The following is a 25575-nucleotide window of genomic DNA, read 5'->3' as shown; positions in this document are numbered from 1 at the left end:
ATGATGGACCGTGACCTCCGTAAACAGCGTTTCTGGTATATGTGCTCTATGGTCGGTAGCCGGTAATGCGTTGGGCAGTAGTCAAACTCCGGATAAACCAAAGTTTCCTGTATTTGATTCTCATCAAAAACACTTAAATCACTAAATAATCCTTTATCAAAATTATGGATTATTAAAAACAATGTGTCACATTGGAGGTAGCAAACAGAAAGCGTGCATCGAGAACCAGTTGATTTGACTCAGTCATTGCAGAACAGTGATGTGAAATGAAAATATTTCACCCTACAAGCCTGCTATAAAATCCAGACTGGAATATTTGCTTAAATATTATGTAACTGCTCAAAACTAAGCATTCTCCTTAATCTATAGATTTGTCCAGTCACAATTTGGTCACCTATTGTCACAGTAGTTCAAGCAAATTTGATGAAGTGACAAAAGCAATAACCAAATCTGGCTACCAAGTTATGAGACAAAAATAGATTAGTTGCTGAAAACAAGAATATGGGGTTTTCGGAAGAAACCCTTGCACTCGTGAACAGTTTGCTGAGCATGGTACTGAAGATAATATGCATTGCATCATTTCAGCTGGTTAGGATAGTGAATAGTGAAGCGAAAGAGACCAGGAAGGTCTCAGGCCTGAGTTAAGTGATATCAGCTGTAATGCAGTAAAATTGACCTCAGCGCCCGGGATTAGGAAATGAGGATCAAAATCAGCCAGTACTCCCATATGTAATCGGTAACTCTGAGAGAATTGCAGGTTACGAAAATGTGGGGAGAGGACAGGACTCTGCCTAGGCTTATGCTTGGTAACTATATAAGTGGGAAGGATCTGTTCCCACAGGAATCAATGCCTTCAGGGACAGAGGAAAAAGGAAGAAGACTGAAGGGGGGGTTGATGGAAGATATATTTTGTCAGAGATGCTCCTGTAGCAATTCATATTCCAGATGAGCAGTGGAATAAGGTACAAGAAATATCACGGTTTACCTCAAATAAAAAGTCAGTCACTGAAGTTGGCCACAGGAATCCCCAACAACTAGCCATTACAACGCTGCAGTTGAAAAAGGTCAGGCTGGCTAGTTATCTTTTGTTTGCTTCTATACTACTAGAAGCTATAAATTCAGAAGCCTGTAACTATATTACACACTCAGGTACTGGTTTGGAATGGTCATCCTTACCCAGGTGGAAAAGATGGAGCTCCCTCTTGCTGGCCAGGTGCATCAATGTGAAAAACTGCAAAATGAAGTGTAATTTCTTGCATGTCTTCAGAATTGAAGAGCGCGTCAAAGCAGGATTTGTCTATATAAAAAAAGGAAACACTTTAGAAGTTTGTACCAAATGGTTAAGTGAACACTCAGAAGGCTTACAGATGATGGGGACAATTTTTCATGTGCACACGACCAACGGTGAGCCTCATCTGGTGGCCACCTACATTAGGAAGTCACTTGCAAACTGCAAACGGTTTTCCATCCATTAGCATAAAGGGATGGAAAAAAAAGACAGTGCGTCTGTAATTTTCTTAAATACGAGGCCAGCTGCAAGTACATTCATAAAAAGTAGATTTAACAAATAAAGAAGGCTACAGTTAGGATAAGTGCTAGAATAGTTTTAGTTTTATTTTCCTTTAAAGCTCAACTCAATGAAGTTCCTTACTTGGCATCCAGGTCAACCTATGCATGAGCTTCAAAAAGAGAGGTTATCTTGATATGCAAGGCAAAAAAAGCTGGAGTTTTAAAACTTAGAATCTGCCATGCTCAAAGTATAAAACATTTCCCTAATCTATTTCTTGAAACTATTCTACACCTTATAGCTTTTCTAATTTATATACAGCTCCTAATTAATCTCTAAGCTATGTTGTAACTTATAGTGCAAGATCAAAGCTCACACAGTTAAAATGTACTATGTTCAAAGTGTGCTGCTACCAACAGGTTTAACATCAAACCCATAAGGCTTTGCATACAAGTCTTAGCCTGCAAGGCAAGAATTCGGACTGCATATTTGAACAGATTCATGTTACTAGCATGCTTCAAACATGATCTTACTGTAAAATCCAAATTAATTTAGAAGCTCCAACTGAGGAAGCTTTAATTTACTCATTATGAAAAACAGATGATTACCTACAAAGATGATACAGGAAACTTCGTTATATCCGGCACCGACGGGACCGAGCTGTTGCTGATCTATCAAAACTGCCGGACATACCAGCGTTAATGTTGAAGCATACGGAGGTTTTCATCTCCGTATCGGACAACAAACACTGTTGCTTAGCAACAGCTTAAAACAGTCAGCCCGTACCTTGGAAGCGTCTCTGTAGCTTAGCAACAGCTTCAGAGAGACTTTCCAGAGCCTGACTGTTGGAAAAACAAAGCCACGAGAAGAAAAAAAACCTAACAAAACAGCTCCTGATTTCTGCTGGTAGATCGAGGTTTCTGGACATACAACCTCCGGATAAACCAAAGTCTCCTGTACAGAACAAGAATTTTCTTTTGCAAGTAAAGAATCATATAAATGCTCACCACAAAAGAGCAGACGATAACCTGCGTTCGTTTTGGAGCTTTTCAACAGCATCCCAGATTTGGAGGAAGGAAATGGGAAAATGCTGTTGCACTTTAAAATGATTTGACAAACCTGGATGACAGGCAATATGGTCATTAAATTAACATAGAATGGATGCATATTGTAAAAAAATGGAAGATTATGGCCTAGAAATTCAGTGGGTTGCGCCACCAGTTAGCGCCCAAAGAGGGCACTCAGTGGCTTTAGCGCCACTGGCCACACCTCCCGCGATATTTAGCGGGGCGCTAATGGCGGCGTTAGCCTGTAGCGCTGCGCCGCCACCGATGACGTCATCGGTGTGCGCAGCGCCCCGCTCCCACCCCGATCACATTTGGTCGCGCCCGCCTCTAACGCCGGTTGCAAATCGCGACCGGTTCACAGGGCCTACCTGTGGCGGTAGTGGCGCAAATTAAGGTGGAGGTGCGGGGCGGCCTTTTTTTCGGCGGCCGCCTGCCAGCACCTCCGCCCCCGGCCTCCTTAAACCCCCACCCCCCCCCCGCGGCATTGCCGGCTGTCTCCAGAGAGCCCGGCACTTCTCCTTGGTGCCGGGCTCATTTGCCGGCACTCGCGAGCGGGGATCGCGCTGTTGCAGGCACCTCCCCCTTAACAGTGGGAGGAAGGCCTGCAGTACCGCAGCGTGCCATGCCGCAGCGCGCTGCGATAATCAGTTTCAGCGCCCCAAGCGGGACGCGGGGAGCCTCGAGTAGCGGCCCGCTTCCGTTTGGGGCGCTGAAACTGAATATCGGGATGGCGCTAGTGGCTCCGCTCGCAGCGGTAATTCCGGCGCCCAGGCGAGCTTGGCGCCCCAAACGGGGCCCAGGCGAGCTTGGCGCCCCAAACGGGGCCCAACTGAATTTCTAGGCCTATGTATTTAAAGATCAAGAGGAAGACAGGAAAATTGAAACATGTAATGACCACAATTAGGATCACCCATGCTACACTTTCCTGTAAACCCCCCCCTCCCCAATTCAAGGGGGGTGCAAGAACAGAGAAACCTGGGAGTGCATATTCAGAAATCTTCGAAGCTGGCAGGGCAAGTTGATAAGGTGGTTAAGAAAGCATACAAGATACTTGGCTTTGTAAATAGGGGCACTGAATACAAAAACAAGGAAGTCATGCTAAAACTTCACAAATTATTGGCTACGCATTAGCTGGAATATTGTACACAATTCTGGGCACCACACTTTAGGAAGGCTGTCAAGGCCTTGGCGAATGTACAGAGGTGGTTTCCAGGATGATACCAGGTTTGAAGGACTCCACTTATGTGGAGAGATTGGAGAAGCTGGAATTGTTCTTAGAGCAGAGGTGTATTCAAAATCATAAGGGGTTGAGAAAGTAGGGAGAAACTGTTTCCTCTGGCAAGTGGGTCGGTAACCAGAGGTCATAGATTTAAAATAATTGGCAAAAGAAGTAGGAGCAATTTCCCCCTCTACACAGAGGGTTGTTAAGATTTGGAACACACTACCTGAAAGGGCGGTGGAAGCAGATTCCATTAGGAGCCTTCTTAGAATGATACAGCACAGAAGGCGGCCATTCGGCCCATTGTGCCTGTGCTTTTGAAAGAGCTATCCAATTAGTCCCACTCCCCTGCTCTTTCCCCATAGCCCTGCAAATGTTTCCACTTCAAGTATGCATTCAATTCCCTTTTGATAGTTATTATTGAGCCTGCTTCCACCATGCCTTCAGGCAGGGCATTCCAGATCATAACAACTCACTGCATAATTCTTTTCCCCCCCTCATGTCGCCTCTGGTTCTTTTGCCAATTACCTTAAATCTGCGTCCTCTGGTTACCGACTCTTCTGCCGCTGGAAACAGTTTCTCTTTATTTACTCTATCAAAACCAGTCATCATGATTGGAACACCTCCAACAAATATCCCCTTAACCTTCTCTGCTCCAAGGAGAACTAACTCAGTTTCTCTAGTGTCTCCACGTAACTGAAGTCTTTCATCCCTGGTAAATCTCCTCTGCACCCTCTCCAAAGCCGTGACATCTTTCCTAAATGTGGTGCCCAGAATTGGACATAATACTCCAGCTGGGGCCTGACCAGTGTTTTGTAAAGGTATAGCAGAACTCCCTTGCTTTTGTACTCATGCCTCCATTTATAAACTCAAGTATCCCATATACCTTTTTAACAGCCTTCTCAACTTGTACTGCCACCTTCAAAGACTTGTGTACGTACATCTCTGGGTCGCTGTTCCAGCATCCCCTTTAAAATTACACCATTTAGTTTATATTGCTTCTCTTCATTCTTCCCATCAAAGTGAATCACTTCACACTTTTCCAGCCCTTCGCCTCATTTTACCTGCAGATTTTTCCAAGGCACAGGAAACCTGGCCGAAATTAAAGATAAAAAGATTAAAAATGGAGCTACGCAACCTCCTTAAAAGCAGTTACCAACCATCCTGTCTCAGTTAAAACCGTAACTGGGCGTGTTTGAAATCTCAACTTCTTGCCCGATCCAAACTCACCTGTTTTTGGGGGTTAAAATTACCCCCCTCATGTCTCTAACTGTTTCCCACCACCGACATTAGGCTGACTGGCCTGTAGTTGCTGGGTTTATCCCTCTCCCCTTTTTGAACAGGGGTGTAACATTTGCAATCCTCCAGTCCTCTGGCACCATTCCCATAGCCAAGGAGGATTGGAAGATTGTGGCCAGAGCCACCAGTTTCCACCCTTACTTCCCTCCACAATCTAGGATGCATCTCATCTGGACGCGGTGACTTTTCTACTTTTGAGCACTGCCAATCTTTTTAGTACCTGTGTTTAAAACTATATGATTCTGTCCACGAGTGTGAGATGCCTCCCCAGATAAGACAGAAGTATCAAATGCTTTGGCTCGATTTGAATTGTATTAAAAAAGTAACTTAATAAATTGCAGACAGATCCTGCACATAATTATGTTTTTAGATACCAGGCATCAAATCAATCAGTTTTTATTTTGTGCACTGTACCTTTAGCTGTTCAAGATATGCAGCTAGTGTGCGCAAAGCTAGTAATAGGTTTCAGTATTATATGTTTTCAGGTTACCCATTGTGGTGATTATTCTCTATGTTTAGTAAGAAGTATTGTGATTGGTTGTTTGTTTCCTGCCTTGGGATATATGCTGTAATCTCATTGGTAGTTGATGTCATGTGATTTGTGGTGGCCATCTTAAATTCAGTTCTTTCCAGCCTTTAGTTGGGACTGGGTGTTGAAGATGTGCTACAGGATTTTTAAGTTAATAAAGCCTAGATTAGAAAGGCAAATCTATTCTTTATTTCAATTTATTAACTTTATGTCAGAATGGAGCGATATCTTCAACCAGAACGATTCAATGCTGACCCTAATTCTGCAGGAGTGGATGATAAATGGAAACATTGGTATTGTACATTTAAAAACTTTTTGGGCGTGTTGGATCAAGAGTCTCTAAATAAGCTGAATATGCTGATCAACTACATTGCTCCGGATGTGTATAAGTATATTTTGGACTGTAAAACTTACGAAGTGGCTATTTCTACATTGGAAAAGATTTTTGTTAAACCAAAGAATGAGGTATTTGCACGTCACCTTCTATCTGCCCGTAGGCAGCAGGTGGGAGAATCTTTGGATACTTATTTACAAGCACTTCGGTGCCTTAGTGTTAACTGTAATTATAAGGCCGTGACGGCTGAAGAATAGAAGGAAGAATCGGTACAAGATGCTTTTATTAATGGATTACTGTCTAGATCAATTCGTCAGCGGTTGTTAGAAAATAAGACTTTGGATCTTAAAAGTGCTTTTGAGCAAGCTTCTACATTGGATGTGGCTCAGAGAAGTTCGGATTCTTATGCTCTTTTTAATCGGCCTGTGACTGTGGTTTCGGGAGTTCTGGATGAAAAGGAATTATGTGGACTTAATAGGAGTGGTTTACTAGATTCTGAAACAGTTTCTACTTCAGCGGCTGTTGCCTCTAGGATTCAGAAGTGTTATTTTTGTGGGAACGTCCGGCACCCTCGTCTGAAGTGTCCTGCTCGGGAGGCTGTGTGTAGTAAATGCGGCGAGAGAGAGGTCATTACGCACGTGTGTGTAAATCATCAGGTTCAATTACCTCCTCTGTGACTATTCAGCCTTTAGATAGGGCGTTTATTGCATCAATTTCTGCTGCATTTGCTCATGGCCTAAACAAAGCTATAGTTACGGCCCAAGTTGATGGGTTGGAAGTGAAGGCCCTTATAAAACTGTCGGTACTGCCCGTATCTATAGGTCTTCAGTTTGCAAAGGAGAAGCATTTGAAAATTTTGCCTGTTTCCCCATCAGGTGTGTATGGCTCAGACGACTCTCACTTCACAAGTAGCTGGTTGTTGCCATGTGAAATTGATTCTTCTAGGTAATACGTATACCGATATACGCCTATCTGTTTTGCCTAATCTCTGCGGATATTTTGATTGGTCATGATGTGCTTCAGTTACACGAGTCTCTTAGTCTTTCATTTGGAGGGACTAAGCCACCTTTATCTATTTGTGGATTAACCTCTTTATCCATTTCTCCATTATCACTTTTTTCCAATTTGATGCCGGATTGTAAGCCAATTGCTACCAAGTCAAGAAGGTATAGCAGTCAGGATAGAGAATTTATTAATTCTGAAGTTCAACGTCTCTTATTGGAAGGAATCATTGAACCTAGTTGTTCGCCTTGGCGGGCACAGGTAGTTGTCACGACTAACGAGAGACATAAGAAACGAATGGTGATAGACTATTCCCAAACTATTAATAGGTATACTCAATTAGATGCGTACCCTTTGCCTAAGATTGATGAGCTTATCAATAAAGTATCTCAGTATAAGGTTTTTAGCACTATTGACCTAAAGAGTGCTTATCATCAGATTCCTATTGTTAAGGATCAACCATATACGGCCTTTGAGGCTGGTGGAAAGCTGTATCAGTTTTGCCGAATACCATTTGGTGTTACTAATGGTGTTGCTTGTTTTCAACGGGCAATGGATGCTTTTATAAGTGATAACTCTCTCTGACACCTTTTCATACTTAGATGACATCACGGTGTGTGGCAAATCAAGGGTGGAGCATGATTCTAATTTAGAAAGATTCCTTCAAGCTGCGGAAAAAGTTGGTTTAACTTTCAATAAAGAGAAAAGTGTACCTTTTCGACCACTGAGGTAAATCTACTGGGGTACATTATCTCGGGAAACAAGATTAAACCAGACCCAGAACGTCTGCGACCATTGATTGATTTACCTTGTCCTACTAATTCTAAGGCTTTGCAACGAGTTGTTGGACTGTTTTCTTACTATTCTAATTGGATTGCAAATTTTTCACAGAAGATCCGGCCTCTTAGTTGGGTTGCGACATATCCTCTATCATGGGAGGCCAGGACGTGTTTTGCTAATTTTAAAAAGGATATCCTTGGAGCAGTTGTGCATTCTATTGATGAGCAGGTTCCTTTTGTGATTGAGACGGACACTTCTGATTTTGCAATTGGGGCTACTCTGAACCAAAATGGAAGACCTGTGGCCTTTTTCCTCACGTACCTTGAACAAGTGAAAAAAGGCATTCTTCAATAGAGAAAGAGGCGTATGCAATAGTAGAAGCACTGCGTAAATGGAGACATTATTTTATCGGGGCAACATTTTACATTGGTAACTGATCAAAAGTCTGTGTCCTTTATGTTTGATGTCAAACATTTTGGAAAGATTAAGAATGATAAAATAATGAGGTGGAGGATTGAGTTGGCATGTTACCATTTTGATATAGTTTATCGTCCGGGGAAGGATAACGTTGCTGCTGATGCGCTGTCGAGGGCTTATTGTTCTGCGATTCACGGAGATACGCTTATTAATCTTCACAATGCCTTATGCCATCCTGGGGTTACAAGGATGATACACTTCGTACGCAGTAAGAATTTGCCCTTTTCAGTTGAAGACGTCAAACGGATGACTTCATCATGTTCTATCTGTGCTCGGTGTAAACCGAATTTCTTTAAGCCTCAACGAGCTCATCTTATAAAGGCTACTTCTCCTTTTGAACGTCGATTTCAAGGGGCCTCTTCCTTCAACTACTCAAAACCGATATATATTTACTGTTGTGGATGAGTTTTCAAGGTTCCCTTTTGCTTTTCCTTGCGCAGATGTATCAGCTGCTAGTTATCAAATGTCTGACTCAACTTTTTGTCATCTTTGGGATGCCTGCGTATATCCATTCGGATCAGGGAAGTTCTTATGTCTTCCCAGTTGAAGGAATACCTTCAGAGTCGGGGAATTTCTACTAGCAGAACTACCCCGTATAATCCCCAGGGTAATGGACAGTGCGAACGATACAATGGGGTGATCTGGAAGGCAGTTATGTTGGCTTTGACATCCCGGAACCTTAAGCATACACAGTGGGAAATGGTACTGCCTGATGCCCTGCATTCCATTAGATCATTGCTTTCAGCGACTACTAATGTGACCCCCCATGAAAGGCTCTTTAACTATCCGCGGAGATCTACTACGGGATATTCGGTACCTTCATGGCTTACTATGCAGGGACCTGTGCTGCTTCGACGCAATGTTAGATTGTCAAAATATGATCTTTTAGTGGAGGAGGTGGAGCTGTTGGAGGCAAATTCCCAATATGCTCATATTCGATTCCAAGATGGGAAAGAAAGTACCGTTTCAATTAAAGACTTGGCTCCTTGTGGTGGCCAGCCCTCTTCTGAGGATATTAACAATAGTCATGATTCAGATAATGTGGATGCTGTTAGATACTACGAATATTTCCAATCCGACTGCAGATAATTATACTTCTATTAGTCAGCCCTCGATGGATGTTCATGACCGTCCCAGTTTACCTCCTGATGGGATTTCTAATCCGGAAACCGTTGAAAATCAGGAGATGGATAGCCTTCCTGCAGAAGATACTTCTGTGTCTCCTGGTGTGGGAGGGCAAGGATTTTCACCAAGGTTAAGAAGGTCGACACGAACAAGATATCCGGTCGACCGATTGAAAATGGACTTTTAAATTGATAATGTTTTAAAATTGTTGAAATATTATATTATATTGTTTTAGTTGAGAGATACTTAAGTGCAATGTTACTATTTGTTGTTGCTCACTTAGTATTGTGTCATGTTGAATAGTTTTATTTTGTCTGTGCAGTTTTAGTTGTAAATAATTATAAATTGTAAAGGTTATTTAGGTTGGAGTATATTTTAAAAGGAGGGGTGAATGTGGTGATTATTCTCTATGTTTAGTAAGAAGTATTGTGATTGGTTGTTTGTTTCCTGCCTTGGGATATATGCTGTAATCTCATTGGTAGTTGATGTCATGTGATTTGTGGTGGCCATCTTAAATTCAGTTCTTTCCAGCCTTTAGTTGGGACTGGGTGTTGAAGATGTGCTACAGGATTTTTAAGTTAATAAAGCCTAGATTAGAAAGGCAAATCTAGTCTTTATTTCACCCATTAATAGCATCACTGCATGGTAAAGTAGTTTTTTTTTTTTTTAAACTATACATTAACAGGAAATCTATTCAGTTCATGCAAGTTTATGGAAAAAAAAATCAATGTGACGATCTAAGGCTCAAACACTCTACAAGGTTGGAGAGAGGAGAGATGATGTTCAGATAAACGAAGTAGTAGTAGTCAGGCAAAGCCAAGTGTGGACTTTAAATGTTTGAAAATTGTAGGAGGAAAGGTAATGGGAGACAAAGCAGCACAACTTAGATTGCCGAAAGAACACAGGAATAGAAAGCAACTACGGTAGAAGAGCAATTGGCCCATTTAATCAGAGCAAAATTAAAGGATGTGCAATAATACATTAAAAAATGAAAAGTAGTGGAGAATCAAAAAGTGAGCAAATCCAAAAGCACCACAACTTAAATTTATTTAGTGCCTTCAAAATAGAAAAACCATCCCACAGCATTTCAGAGTTGTAATCAACTAAAAAAAAGTGCTAAACTCAACAGGTTTACAGTGCTCAGCTTGCTTGAAAGGCACATAATACATTTAAAAAGCATCTGGCTAAACAATTAAAAGATTATAAAGGACTAGATTAATCCCAGATTAGAGTACTACTAAATGGTATTAGATTGAACTAGTATTTGTGACCCATTTACATCTAGCTGTTACAGTAACCTGGCCAGGAACCTACTACTGACTTGCTGCTTTAAAATATACATAAGCTGCATTAGAAACCTCCAACATTGCCAATATCAAAGTCTAGAGGCTTAGCAATTTGATTATATTAGGCTAAGCTAGTGAGCTAAATCCAATTGCCCCATCCCATTGAAGTTACAATTTAGAGACAGACATACCTCTATTTTAACCCAGCCCCGGCCTCAACCTTCCTTTCCCCACCCCCGCAAAGTAATCCCCAGCCCTCCCTGATCTTGAATACGACGCTAGGGAAATCCCCAGCCCTCCCAGACTGCTCTGGAATCCCTCCTCACCGACTGCTGGGGGACCGTTCCTGCCCTCTTGCCCATAAATAGCATGCAAACTCAAGGAGAAGAAAGATCTTTAATGGGTCTTCCCCTCAAATTCTGGTCTTACTTATTTGAGGACTAACTGCAAGCAGCATGCAGAAGATGCTCATGATTGGCAATGCAATCAATATATTGAGATTATGTAAGAATTGTTAACACTACTACTTACGATTCATCCCAATGTCATGAAACGTGAGTATGACTGGCTGACTTCCTTTAGGTGTCCCACGCACTGCGACGCGAACAACACCAAATGGAGTTTCAAGATCATGCTCCTGAGGAAGAGATCAGCATTAGCAGTTAGTCATCACATGCTTTTCCATAGATATGTGCAATAGCAAATTTGAACAAAATCAAATTGTTAAGATAGATGGAGATTTAGACAGTAGTTTCAATTTGTCCAAAAAGCGAGTGCCTGTGTACTGCCAATAGGTCAACACGGTTTGTGAAGGACAAAAAAAGTTAGGTTGCTACATTTAATTAGGGTGCAAAAAATATAACCAAGGTGATATAACTAACTCACACCAGCTTCAAAGCAGGACTGCAATCTAAATGTCCAGAAGGTGGTAATCACAAACTCAAGGTAAATTAATTTACTTACTAATTGTGCAAGGTTTTATTTTCTTCATCAATTCACTAACATACAAGCTGCTTAGGTCAGCTTGGCTCAGTTGCTCGCACTCTTGCCAGAGTCCGAAATTGAAGATTCAAGTTCTGGAGCACATAATCTAGCCTGCTACTCCAGTGCAGTACTAATGAAATGCTGCATTGTCAGAGGTGCTAAATCAAATATTAAACTTAGATCCCATTTGCCTCTAATCTGGTAATGTCTGACAATCACATGGCACTATTCAAAGAGGAGCAGAAAGTTCCTCCAGTGTTCTGACCAACATTTTCCCTTCAATCCTAACCAAAACCCAGACCAACTAGTCAGTCAGTCAGTCAGTCATTCAGCTCTGCTATTTCTGGTATGTTATACACATTATGATGCCTTGTTCATCTGTACATGTCATTACACAACATAGTTCATCGTATGTGAAGAATTATGAAATGCAAGCAAAAGTTTTTTTTTTTTTTTTTTTAAATTAAATGATCTGTACAACAGGCCCAGTCCCCAAAAGGCAATTGAGCAAAAACTTCATTGTCAAAAGGAACAATTATAACGTAGTGAAACCTGTAAATTAGGGACGCCCAAAGGACTTGCATCAGGTGTCCTTACTTTCAAAATGGTAATTCCAAACTGGATGAGCCAAATATCCTGGACTGACCATCTCCTGCAGTGTCTTTTTTATTCAAACTCACCCGGGATTGTGCCAAATTCTGGATCCTTGACAGCGGGATGCGATTTCAGTTCATTTTCTGTTTGTTGGGTTTTCCAGTTCATTGAAAAAGGACCCCGGGATGCCAATGAGAGAGGATTGTCCTGATCCTGCAATCTGTTACACTGGCAGCCTCCACAGGGAAAGGTGGCTGCTGTGGAGTGCCTGAGAGATTCTAGCCAAATTTGAGGGCGGTGATTAATGTTCTGCATATTCGTGTCTGGGACCCGCTTCCTCTGTGCGTTGCAGTTACTTGAAGTGTTGGTTTAGGTGGGGGAGCGGTTAGCTGCTCATCAGTACTTCATGTACTGGTGGAATAAGTTGCCAAGTCTGGTTGGAGGCATTCTTGGTGGTTTGACCACACCTACAAATGTTATTGATTTACCTTATAGGTTGAGTCCCCTGCAGTTGTGGTATTCATTTGTGGTTTTTGCATCAGCAGCTGTTGTGTGAAAAGTTCTAAGAACCAGGAGGCCATCCGTGAGCAGGCAAAGAATGGGAAAAATGGGAAACCATTCTCTCCCAAACACACACCCACCCCAAAATCTTCACCTCCACAATTTGGACCTTCTCATGGCAACTAGAGATAGGCAATAAATGCATCCTTGCCGATGTGCTAACAACATAAGAAATAGGAGCAGGAGTAGGCCATTTGGCCTGTCGAGCCTGCTCCGCCATTCAATGAGATCATGGCTGATCTTCTACCTCAACTTCACCTTCCCGCACTATCTCCATATCCCTGGATTACCTTAGTATCCAAAGATCTATCAATCTCAGTCTTGATTATACTCCACAACTGAGCAGCCACAGCTCACTGGGGGAGAGAATTGCAAAGATTCACAACAGTCTGAGCTTCAGATACTGCGGATACTGCGACACATCAGGGAGGGGGAGAAGTACCTGGACTCTATCAGGAGGTGGTCACACCTATGAAGTTAACTAATTCAGATGTAGCCCATGGTCAGGGACAGGACGGTGTGACTACGAGTGAGGCAGGTACGGGGATCCAGAAGGTAGTAGCCGCAGCCCTTGCTCTTGTCCAACAGGTTAGAGCTTCTTACTCCCTGTGGGGACGGAAGCAGGGGCTGCAGGGAGGATGAGCATCCTGGCCACAGCACTGTGGAGAGGGGGGCCATTCAAGAGGGGGGAGTAAATAGAAATGTTGTAGTGGTAGGGGATAGTATTATTAGGGGGATAGATAGAGTTCTCTGCAGCCAAGAGCGAGAGTCCCGTAGGCTGTGTTGCCTACCCGGTGCCAGGGTTAAGGACATCTCCTCTGGGCTGGAGAGAGGGCTGGAGTGGGAGGGGGAGGATCCAGTTGTCGTGGTCCATGTTGGTACCAACGACATAGATAGGACAAGGAAGGAGGTTCTGCTGAGGGAGTTTGAGCAGCTAGGGGCCAAATTAAAAAGCAGAACCACAAGGGTAATAATCTCTGGGTTATTACCTGAGCCACGTGCGAATTTGGCTAGGACAAATAAAATTAGAGAGAGTTAAATGCGTGGCTCAAAGACTGGTGTGGGAGAAATGGGTTTTGCTTCCTGGGACACTGGCACTAGTACTGGGACAGGAGGGAGCTGTTCCGTTGGGACGGGCTTCACTTGGCCAGTGCTGGGACTAGAGTCCTGGCGGATCATATAACTAGGCTGTAGAGAGGGCTTTAAACTAACTAGTGGGGGGGGGGGGGGGGGGAGCTTTCTCGAGAACAAATAATAAAAATGACAACAGAGAAGGTCAAAGACTTAGGTAGCAGTGGGGAAATTAAAAACCAGAGCGTGTCAGGAAGGGGCAGAAGGTGTGGAGTAAAAGGTAAAGTAATAAAAAGGGCAAAAGCAGGAACTAAGTGTCACAAAACATATTTGAAAGTTCTCTATCTGAATGCACGTAGCATTCGTAACAAAATAGACGAGTTAAAGGCACAAATAGCTACATATGGGTATGATCTTGTGGCCATTACAGAAACATGGCTACAGGGTGACAATGCCTGGGAATTAAACATACCAGGTTATTTAACAATCAGGAAGGACAGGCAGGAAGGAAGGGGAGGTGGGGTGGCTATGTTAACAAAGGAAGGAATCACTAATACGGAGAAATGATATTGGGTCAAAAGATCAGGATAATGAAACAGTTTGGGTGGAGATAAGGAATAATAAGGGGAAAAAAACACTAGTGGGCGTAGTATATAGGCCTCCGAACAGTCGCAACTCGGTTGGACGGAGTATCAATCAGGAAATAGTTGAGGCTTGTAATAAGGGAACATCTATAATTATGGGGGATTTTAACTATCATATAAATTGGATGAATCAAATTGGGCAGGGCTGCCTTGAGGATGAGTTCATTGAGTGTATTAGGGATGGGTTTCTTGAGCAGTATGTAACTGAACCAACCAGGGGGCAAGCAACCTTAGATCTGGTCCTGTGTAACGAGACAGGATTAATTAAAAATGTCCTAGTAAAGGATCCCCTTGGAATGAGTGACCATAACATGGTTGAATTCCATATTCAGTTAGAGGGTGAGGAGGTTGGATCTCAAACAAGCGTGCTAAGCTTGAATAAAGGAGACTATGAAGGTATGAGAGCGGAATTGAGTAAAGTGGATTGGGAAAATAGGTTAAAAGGATAAGACGATACATGATCAGTGGTGTACATTTAAAAAGAGTTATTTTACAACTTCCAAAAAAAGTATATTCCACTGAGGAAAAAAAGGGTGTAAAAGAAAAGACAGCCATCCGTGGCTAAGTAAAGAAATTAAGGATAGTATTCGACTAAAAACAAGGGCATATAAGGTAGCCAAATCTAGTGGGAGGATAGAGGATTGGGAAAACTTTAAAAGACAGCAAAAAAGAACAAAAACATTGATTAAGAAAGGGAAGATAGATTGTGAAAGTAAATTAGCAAAAAATATAAAGACAGATAGTAAGAGTTTTTATAGTTATATAAAAAGAAAAAAGGGTGGCTAAAGTAAATGTTGGTCCCTTAGAGGATGAGACCGGGAAATTAATGGTGGGAAATATGGAGATGGCAAAAACACCGAATGAATATTTTGTATCAGTCTTTACAGTAGAGGACACCAAGAATATCCCAACACTTGACAAGCAGGGGGCTATAGGAGGGGAGGGAGGGAAGGGGAAGGGGGGGGGGGGGGGGATAAACACGATCAAAATCACTAAGGAAGTGGTACTCAGTAAAATAATGGGACTCAAGGCGGATAAATCACCTGGACCTGATGGCTTACATCCTAGGGTCTTGAGGGAAGTGGCGGTAGGGATTGTGGATGCATTGGTAATAATCTTCCAAAACTCCCTGGACTCAGCAAAGGTCCCGGCAGACTGGAAAACTGCTAATGTAACACCCTTATTTAAAAAGGGCAGCAGACAGAAGGCTGGAAACTATAGACCGGTTAGCCTAACATCTGTGGTAGGTAAAATTTTGGAGTCCATTATTAAGGAGACAGTAACAGGACATTTGGATAATCATAATTTAATAGGACAAAGTCAGCATGGTTTTATGAAGGGGAAGTCATGTTTGACAAATTTGCTGGAGTTCTTTGAGGAAGTAACGTATAGGGTGGATAAAGGGGAACCAGTGGACGTAGTGTATTTAGACTTCCAAAAGGCATTTGACAAGGTGCCACACAAAAGATTATTGCTTAAGATAAAAAAATCACAGGATTGGGGGTAATATTCTGGCATGGATAGAGGATTGGCTATCTAACAGAAGGCAGAGAGTTGGGATAAATGGTTCATTCTCAGACTGGCAATCAGTAACCAGTGGTGTTCCGCAGGGGTCAGTGCTGGGTCCCCAACTCTTTACAATCTATATTAACGATTTGGAGGAGGGGACCGAGTGTAACACATCAAAGTTTGCAGATGATACTAAGATGGGAGGGAAAGTAGTGTGTGAGGAGGACATAAAAAACCTGCAAGGGGACATAGACAGGCTAAGTAAGTGGGCAGAGATTTGGCAGATGGAATACAATACTGGAAAGTGTGAGGTTATGCACTTTGGCAGGAAAAATCATAGAGCAAGTTATTATCTTAATGGCAAGAAACTGGAAAGTACTGAAGCACAAAGGGATCTGGGGGTCCTGGTGCATGAAACTCAAAAGGTTAGTCTGCAGGTGCAGCAAGTGATTAAACATAGAAACATAGAGATAGGAACAGGAGTAGGCCATTCGGCCCTTCGAGCCTGCTCCGCCATTCAATGAGATCATGGCTGATCTTTAAGAAGGCCAATGGAATGTTGGCTTTCATTGCTAGGGGATAGAATATAAAAATAGGGAGGTATTGCTTCAGTTGTACAAGGTATTGGTGAGACCGCACCTGGAATATTGCGTACAGTTTTGGTGTCCATACTTAAGAAAGGACATACTTGCTCTCGAGTCAGTACAAAGAAGGTTCACTCGGTTAATCCCGGGGATGAGGGGATGGACATATGAGGAGAGATTGAGTAGATTGGGACTCTACTCATTGGAGTTCAGAAGAATGAGAGGCGATCTTATTGAAACATAAAAGATTATGAAGGGGTTGGATCGGGTGGATGTTCCAGATGATGGGTGAAACTAGAACTAGGGGGCATAGTCTTAGAATAAGGGGCTGCTCTTTCAAAACTGAGATGAGGAGGAACTACTTCACTCAGGGTGGTAGGTCCATGGAATATGCTGCCCCAAAAAGCTGTATCATTACATAAATTTAAAACAGAAATAGACAGTTTCCTAGAAGAAAAGGGAATTAAGGGTTACGGGGAGCGGGCAGGAATTTGGAGATGAGTCTCGGTTCGGATCGGTCATGGCCCTGTGGGTAGCGGAGCGGGCCCAGGGGCCGTGTAGCCTGATCCTGCTCCTGTTTCATGTGTCTAATTCTGTTCGATTCAGGAGATAGTCCTGTCATAGTGGATTGGCGGTTAGGATCAGATCAGCCATGATATTATTGAATGGCGGAGCAGGCTCGAGGGGCCAATTGGCCTACTCCTGCTCCTATTTCTTATGTTCTTATAAAAAGAAACCTGGCAAAGTAGAACAAATTGGATTCCCATATACTGGACACCATGAAATCTCAGAAGAAATGGGTCAAAGTCATTTGAAATGTACAACATACTTTCACAGGGTAAAGCTATTTGAATGGTCTCCAGTGGTGGAGAGTATTCTAAACATGGGGGGAGGTTTATTTCCCGTTTCCAAGTGTGCTAACATTAATTTCCATGGCACAGGGTGCACTAGAAAATATTTTTAAAAGTACCAACAACAGACTTTGCAGGTGTCCACAACCCAAAACAAGACTCATTAGCCATAAAAACTAAGAGTCATACAAACACTGGCAGGTGGTCTCTCCAGTTACATTTCCCCCACTCATTATGGACCCAGAATTAAAGGAATACCATCCTTCTTATCAAGTACTTCACAAAACAAAAATGCAATTTGCATGGTTTGGTAAATATCAGAATGAATCACTGTTACTGCAACACCACGGTGACCCAGGAGGCACACATCTGTTCTCCCAGTCAGCAGCTTACAATACACCAGGTGGTATTTTTTTGGAAAACCAAAGAATTTTATGGCACACTATATCCATTACAATTAAAACTTGTGCAGAAGATGCAGTGTAGAATTGTACATTATACGCACAATAGTAATTTGGCCCTGATCCACTCATGTCAAACCCCCCCCCCCCCCCGCTCGCTTTCTTCCTCTCCTCCTCCCTCTCTTCCCCCCCCCCCCCCACGCTCGCTTTCTTCCTCTCGTCCTTCCCCCCCCCCCCCCCCCCAAAATTTCATTAACAGCCCGGCCCTCACGGGAACCCTCTCCCTCCTCTGTCCAGTCGCAGGCCTATACAGATTGAGAGGCTGGCTGGCTGCGGGCAGGAAACTGAGGCCTCACCTCCAGGTCAGGCCCTGCGTTAAAGTCGGCAGGGCCTACGCGACACCCGGCCTCCCACAGGCCCTGCTGCCTTTAACGGAGCACCCCCGACAAAATTTTGGCCTTATTCTCTGAATTAACATCTATTGAAAGGAATAGGAAAGGAGTGTTATAGTGCAAGAGGCGAAGATCCACGATTAGTGCCAATAGACAATAGGGAATGCAAATTAGTATTAGGATGTATAACTAAGACAATACAATACAAAGAGCACCATATTGCCTCTATACAAGGCCTTGGTTAGGTCCCATCTCGAACACTCTGCCCAGTTCTGGTCCCCTCACATGGTGGGAGATAGAGGCCCTAGAAAAGCTTCAGAGGAGAGCCACAAGATTAATACCTAGTCTAAAAACTTTTAACAATCATGATCGGCTCAAAGAGCTGGATCACTTTACTTGCGAGCATAGACTTCAGGATACTTGGTTGAAGCACTTTAAATGATGAAGGAACTAAACTGTGTACATGTGAACAAAATATTTAAATTAGAAGTTAGGGACAATGAGGGGGACATGAGTATAACACCTTTTTTCTAGCCCAACAAATGCAGTTGAAATGCTTTTAGCATACATACAAGAACTTGTAACACAATCCCTTTAGTTTGAGAGAGAAAATGAGAAACCAAAATGGGTTGATTTCTATTTTTGCCACTTTGGGGAAGATTGTCAGCCTCTCGCCCGCCTCAAACTAACTTGTCCAAATCTTGTGTACTCAGCCCTATTTTGCTCATCACCCACCTCCTCACTAGCCTACACCATCCCCAACCCAAAATTAATTATATTTTTTGTCCTCCTCCAGCCTATATATATGGCTACTGACCATAGAGCACATATACCAGAAACGCTGTTTACGGAGGTCACGGTCCATCATCAAAGACCCTACCCACCCCAGCCACAGTCTGTTCGCCCTCCTGCCATCTGGGAGACGCTACAGATGCATTCGCACCCGTACGACCAGATTTAGGAACAGCTTCTTTCCCAGGGCTGTCATCCTACTGAACTCCACAAATAAACTCTCAAGCCTGCACATCTGCCAATGCACTTTATTATGGTTATGTTTATGTTAATGTATTACAAGCCAAATGTATGTTGAATGTTTAAATGTCTTAATCTAAATGTACACTCTCAGGAGCCGCAAGCCTACATTTCGTTGTACTGCACTTGTGCACTAACAATGACAATAAAAGTTGATTTGATTTGATTTATTCCCCTCCCACGCCCTTAGTTATTCTGCCTCAGGCCTTCTCCACCATCTATGATAGAGCCTTCAGCTCCCTCAGCCCTTGACAACTGACCTCAGCCCTACACAACTGCCCTGACCCAGCTCCTTTCTTTCTCCACTCTTAAAAGCCTCCTTAAAAACCCATTTTTCTTTGGACGGATTATGATCACCTCGCTCATGGGTTTGACATTGGTTCATTCTTTGCATTCTGTAAAGCGCCCAAATAAAAAAGGCATATGAATAGAAGTAGTTGTTGTTTACTACTGAACATAAAATATGCAGCTTAAGCTTCCTATACAGAACATACTGTAATCACACAAGTACTTAACTCAGTGTTGGCTGTCTGTATCAATTAAGGATCTGTAGGTTTTGCATCCCTGCTCCTCTCCCTCCCCCCACTCCACAAAAACAGCTTACAACACTTAATCTCTTTACTGAATTGTAGTCTACGTGTTGTGCACATACAAGGGAGGGTGAACATATGGTGGTCATTTACACAAACGTCAGCTGTGTGTCAGTCAGGCTGTTTACCACACTGATCAATATTAAGTACTATCTGGGTGGGGGGGTGGGGGGGGGGGCGGGGAGTGCATTTCCATAGGCAGTAAGCCAATGTAAAGATCACCAAGCGTTATTCTCTTCCCCCATCTGTTGCGGAAATCCTCTCAAGATTCAAGTATTATATACTAGAGCCAAAGTTGTAGGTAGAGACTTCCAAAATGGGACATTGTTGGAAAGCCAACTGGATTGCAGTTAACACCAGCAATAGACAGAAATAAGTCCGTCCAGTCACAAACAGTCCAAAAAATCATTTAAGATTGGTTATTTCTTCAGTTTTCCAGAGTTTAAACAGATACAAATCAAGTGTTTGTTAAGCTATAGGTTATAAAGAGCAGTGCTGGATCAGCAATGAGGCTGCTAAGAGAGACTACCACTTTTCTTTTCTTGCGAATTTCACATCTATAAGGAAGTAACAAATTTATGGTGGAAACCTCTTCTACTCTACAATGTTCCCATCTTACAATATGGCCAATATCCATCAAAGCTAACTTAATGTGAAAAATGTGCCTTGATCAACTTCATCAAACCCCTTCATAAATCTGGACATTTGTATTAGGTTACCTGAAAATCTCTTCCCAAAACACATCATCTCTCCCTTAACTTAGATATCTACTATTAGACATTAACTTTATAACTCTTTGTCCTTAGACTTCCAGTTTAAAAAAAAAGGTTCCTTGCAAAAGGTTGCTGGATAACTCAAGTGGGTGGGGATATATGGCAAAAATCTGGAAATGGACAAGTAATTGACTGAAAAAAAAGCAGTAGGTGTTTGAGTGGGGTTGGAAGTACTAAATGAAGCACCTTGATGCGGAGGCCTCAACCATTTCTAAATTTAGAACCACCTGGACTCAATCTTGCCAAGTTGGAGATTAAAAAGGTTGATTCCGACAAAAATAACCACATAGACTTAAGGAGTTAGGTAGAAATCTGTAAATGAGCAGAACAGTGCAAATAACATTTAATGCAGTGACGAAAAAAGGTATGGTACAACATATGGGGAAAAAAGTATTGCATACAAGCAAGGCAGAAATACGCAGAGGGGAGGTCAAGAGAGATCTGGAGAAGTTAGTAGGTTTGGCATGTCAAAGCACCGTCTGTAGAGCAGCAATTAAAAGCAAACAATGCTAAACTAGTGCCAAAATTAGTAGGGTACCAATCGGAGGATGTTGTGCTATAACTTCATTATGTTCTAGTTAGAGGACACCTAAACTAGTGTCCAGTTTTGATCACCAAGACACGAGAAATATTCAAGTCCTGGACACTGTTAAGGGCCATAAAAGGTTGATGGCCAGCATCTAAAGACTGAGCTATGAAGATAAATTAAAGAAACTGGGTTTCATCAGATTCAAAAAAGTCAGCAACAGGTGAAGATGGGGAGGAGGAACCATAGAAGCATCCAAGTTATTAAACATTTCACCTACTGTAGAACAGGGGTCACAGGTTTGAAATAATGAAGGCCAAAACTTTAAAAATTCAAAAGCTTATTAATCTTTTTGGAAAGACAAGCTAAGGAGAGCCAAATGGCTTGCTCATTCATAGTTTTCTTGTGATCTCATTGTCCTGTCCTTGTTGCACAAAGCAAGGAGCACAATATAATTTCCATTGTATATAGTGACCAGTACTGCACACAATACATGGAAACTAGCTCAGGGTTACTGGGACTGGAATGGAATCACAGCCAAAATGCTGCATTAATCAACTCAATCTCAAACTCAGTAATTAAGTTGGTTCATGGAGGAGATCAACAACTTTCACTGTTTAAAATCAAAGGCACATCCTCATTTTGTAACGATTTGATAGAAAAGGATTCAAGGAAATAGGAAAGGATCATGAAAAGCTCCCCTCTTCAAAATGACAGCTTATATTTTTCCAACAATATCAGATTTGGCAAGATCAGTCCCAAAACATGAGGAATATAGAAAAATATTCCATAAATATATTTTTGAGGGGGAAAGGAGAAAGAAACAAGTTCGTTCGACTGGAGGAGAATTAAAATTCCTCAACTCTAAATACCCATGAAGTCCCAGCTGTTTACAAGTTCGCCCTACACCTTTACAGTGACACCAGCTTCACAAGCCTTATATCAGCAAAGTGATGGAAGGTGTTGTCGACAGTGCTATCAAGCGACACTTACTCACCAATAACCTGCTCAGACGCCCAGTTTGGGTTCCTTCAGGACCAATCTGCTCCCGACCTCATTACAGCCTTGGTCCAAACACGGACAAAGTAGCTGAATTCCAGGCGAGGTGAGACTGACTGCCCTGGACATCAAAGCAGCATTTAAGCGAGTGTGGCATCAAGAGCCTAGTAAAACTGAAGTCAATGGGAATCGGGGGGGGGGGGGGGGAAAAGGAAGAGAAGAGAGGAGAAGAACTCTCACTGGCTGGAGTCATACCTAGCACAAAAGGAAGATGGTTGGAGATCAGTCATCACAGCCCCAGGACATCATCCTAGGCCCAACCATCTTCAGCTGCTTCATGAATGACCTTCCCTCCAACACAAGGTCAGAAATGGGGGATGTGCGCTGATGACTTGTGTTCAGTGCCATTCGCAACTCCTCAGATAATGAAGCAGTCCATGCCCGCATGCAACAAGACCTGGACAACCTTCAGGTTTGGGCTGATCAGTGGCAGGTAACATTTGCACCAAAGTAGTGCCAGGCAATGAACATCAACAAGCGAGAGTCTAACCACCGCCCCTTGACATTCAACGACATTACCATCGCCAAATCCCCCACCATCAACATCCTGGGGATCACCATTGACCAGAAACTTAACTGGACCAGCCACAAATACTGTGGCAACAAGAGCAGGTCAGAGGCTAGGTATTCTGCGGCGAGTGTCTCACCTCCGGACTCCCCAAAGCCTTTCCGCCATCTACAAGGCACAAGTAAGGAGTGAGAGAATACTCTCCACTTGCCTGGATGAGTGCAGCTCCAACAACACAAGAAGTTCGACACCATCCAGGACAAAGCAGCCTGCTTGATTGGCACCCAGCCACCACCTTAAGCATTCACTCCCTCCACCACTGCTGCAGGGTGTACCATCTACAAGATGCACTGCAACAACTCACCAAGGCTTCTTCAGCAGCACCTCCCAGACCCGCAGCCTCTACCACCTAGAAGAACAAGGGCAGCAGGTGCATGGGAACACCACCACCTCCAAGTCACACACCATCTTGACTTGGAAATTTATCGCCGTTCCTTCATCGTCACTGGATCAAAATCCTGGAACTCCCTCCCTAACAGCACTGTGGGAGTACCTTCACCACACAGACTGCAGTGGTTCAAGAAAGCGGCTCACCACCACCTTCTCAAGGGCAACTAGGGATGGGCAATAAATGCTGGCCTTGCCAGTGACGCCGATCACATGATTGCAATGTGGTCAGATGGAAATGTCCAGGGCTATCCAATACATGCTTTTGTAAAAGTAGACCAGCTTACGAGGCAAGATAAATTTGGCTGGCTTTCAGGATCTGTGTAATAGCACTCAATTACAAATCAAGACAGGTGCGATAAGAGCACAGCTGTCATCATGGGTGACTTTAATTTACATATTGATTGGACTACCCAAATTAGTAAAAATTCTGAGGAGGAGGAATTCCTGGAATGTTTTCGGGACGGTTATCTGGACCAATATGTCGAGGAGCCGACTCGAGATCAGGCCATTTTAGACTGGGTATTGTGCAATGAGAAGGGACTTATCAACAATCTTCTTGTACGAGGCCCCTTGGGTCAGAGCGATCATAATATGATCGAGCTCTCAGTCGAGATGGAGAGTGAGGAAATTGAATCAGAGACTAAGGTCCAGAACTTAAATAAAGGGAATTACGAGGGTATGAGACGGGAATTGGGTAAGATTGATTGGGTGGTGTTTCTGGGGGGATTGACAGTGGATAGACAATGGCAAGCATTCAAAGATAGAATGGAAGAATTCCAGAACATGTTTATACCGGTTTGGCATAAAAATAAACCTAAAAAGGTGGCTCAACCGTGGATAACGAGGGAAATTAGGGACAGCATAAAATCAAAAAAAAGGGCATATCAACTGGCAAAAAAAAGCAGCAGACCGGAAGATTGGGGGCAGTACAGGATACAGCAAAAGAGGACAAAGGGATTAATCAGGAAGGGGAAAATAGAATACGAAAGTAAACTTGCAGCAAACATAAAGACAGACTGCAAAAGCTTTTATCGGTATATCAGGAGGAAAAGACTGGTAAAATCCCAAGTCGGTCCCTTGCAGTCCGATTCGGGAGAATATATAATGGAGAATAAGGAAATGGCAGACCAATTAAACTCATACTTTGGTTCTGTATTCACAAAGGAGGACACAAATAACCTCCCAGGAATATCGGCAAACATAGGGACTAATGAGAGGGAGGAGCTGACAGAAATTAGTATCTCTAGGGATATGGTGTTGGGTAAGTTGAGGGGACTGAAGGCCGACAAATCCCCGGAGCCTGATAAACTACATCCTAGGGTACTTAAGGAGGTGGCCCTGGAGATAGCAGATGCTCTAAGGATCATCTTCCGGAACTCCATTGACTCGGGAACAGTACCCGTGGATTGGAGGGTAGCTAATGTTACCCCAATATTTAAAAAGGGGGGGTAGAGAGAAAGCAGGGAATTATAGACCAGTAAGCCTTACATCGGTTGTGGGCAAAATGCTAGAGTCCATTATTAAGGATAAAATAGCGGAGCACTTGACAAATGGGGAAAGGATCGGACAGAGTCAACATGGATTTACAAAGGGTAAATCGTGTTTGACTAATCTGCTGGAATTTTTTGAGGAAGTAACTGGTAAAATAGATGGGGGAGAGCCAGTGGATGTGGTGTACCTTGACTTCCAGAAAGCCTTCGATAAGGTTCCACACAAAAGATTATCATGCAAAATTAAGGCTCATGGGATTGGGGGCAAAGTATTAACGTGGATAGAGAACTGGCTGGCGGATAGAAAACAGAGAGTTGGAATAAACGGCTCGTTTTCGGAGTGGCAGGCAGTGACCAGCGGGGTGCCGCAAGGATCTGTCCTGGGACCCCAGCTGTTCACAATATATATATAAATGATCTGGATCAGGGAATTGGATGCAATATTTCCAAATTCGCTGACGACACTAAACTAGGAGGAGGGGTGGGCTCTGATGAGGATGTCAGGAGGCTACAGTGCGATTTGGACAGGTTGGGGGAATGGGCGGATACGTGGCAGATGCACTATAATGTGCATAAATGCGAGGTTATCCACTTTGGGGGTAAAAACAGGAGGGTAGATTATTATCTAAATGGCAATAGATTGGGAGATGGGGAAGTGCAGAGGGACCTGGGTGTTCTTGTGCACCAGTCACTGAAGGAGAGCATGCAGGTGCAACAGGCGATTAAGAAGGCAAATGGTATGTTGGCCTTCATATCAAGGGGGTTCGAGTATAGGAATAGGGATACCTTACTACAGCTGTACAAGGTGCTGGTGAGACCGCATCTGGAGTATTGTGTACAGTTTTGGTCGCCCCATCTGCGGAAGGATGTTCTTGCCATGGAAAGAGTGCAGCGGCGATTCACCAGGCTGATACCTGGAATGGCGGGAATG

The 25575-nt window shown here is 43.1% G+C and overlaps 1 protein-coding gene across 6 annotated transcripts in view; it reads right to left on the bottom strand.

The window, feature by feature from the left end:
• LOC147114643 (protein NDRG1-like) overlaps positions 1-25575 on the bottom strand; it is a 97295-nt gene that overhangs the window by 26195 nt on the left and 45525 nt on the right. For 5 of the 6 annotated variants that reach the window (XM_085992474.1, XM_085992479.1, XM_085992475.1 and 2 more), the window contains 2 exons: positions 11157-11262; positions 1177-1297 (listed from right to left, as the gene is read on the bottom strand). In XM_085992474.1, coding sequence (XP_085848600.1) covers positions 1177-1297; positions 11157-11262 — 227 coding nt within the window. Of the gene's footprint in view, positions 1-1176; positions 1298-2514; positions 2623-11156; positions 11263-25575 lie in introns of those variants that run through there. The other variant, XM_085992480.1, reaches the window with a different exon arrangement.

Source organism: Somniosus microcephalus, chromosome 7 (assembly GCF_052327205.1).
Source record: "Somniosus microcephalus isolate GS21.2 chromosome 7, FLI_Smic_1.0, whole genome shotgun sequence".
NCBI lineage: Eukaryota > Metazoa > Chordata > Chondrichthyes > Squaliformes > Somniosidae > Somniosus > Somniosus microcephalus.
The sequence above is the reverse complement of the archived record's forward strand: the minus strand, read 5'-3'. Positions and strand labels throughout refer to the sequence as shown.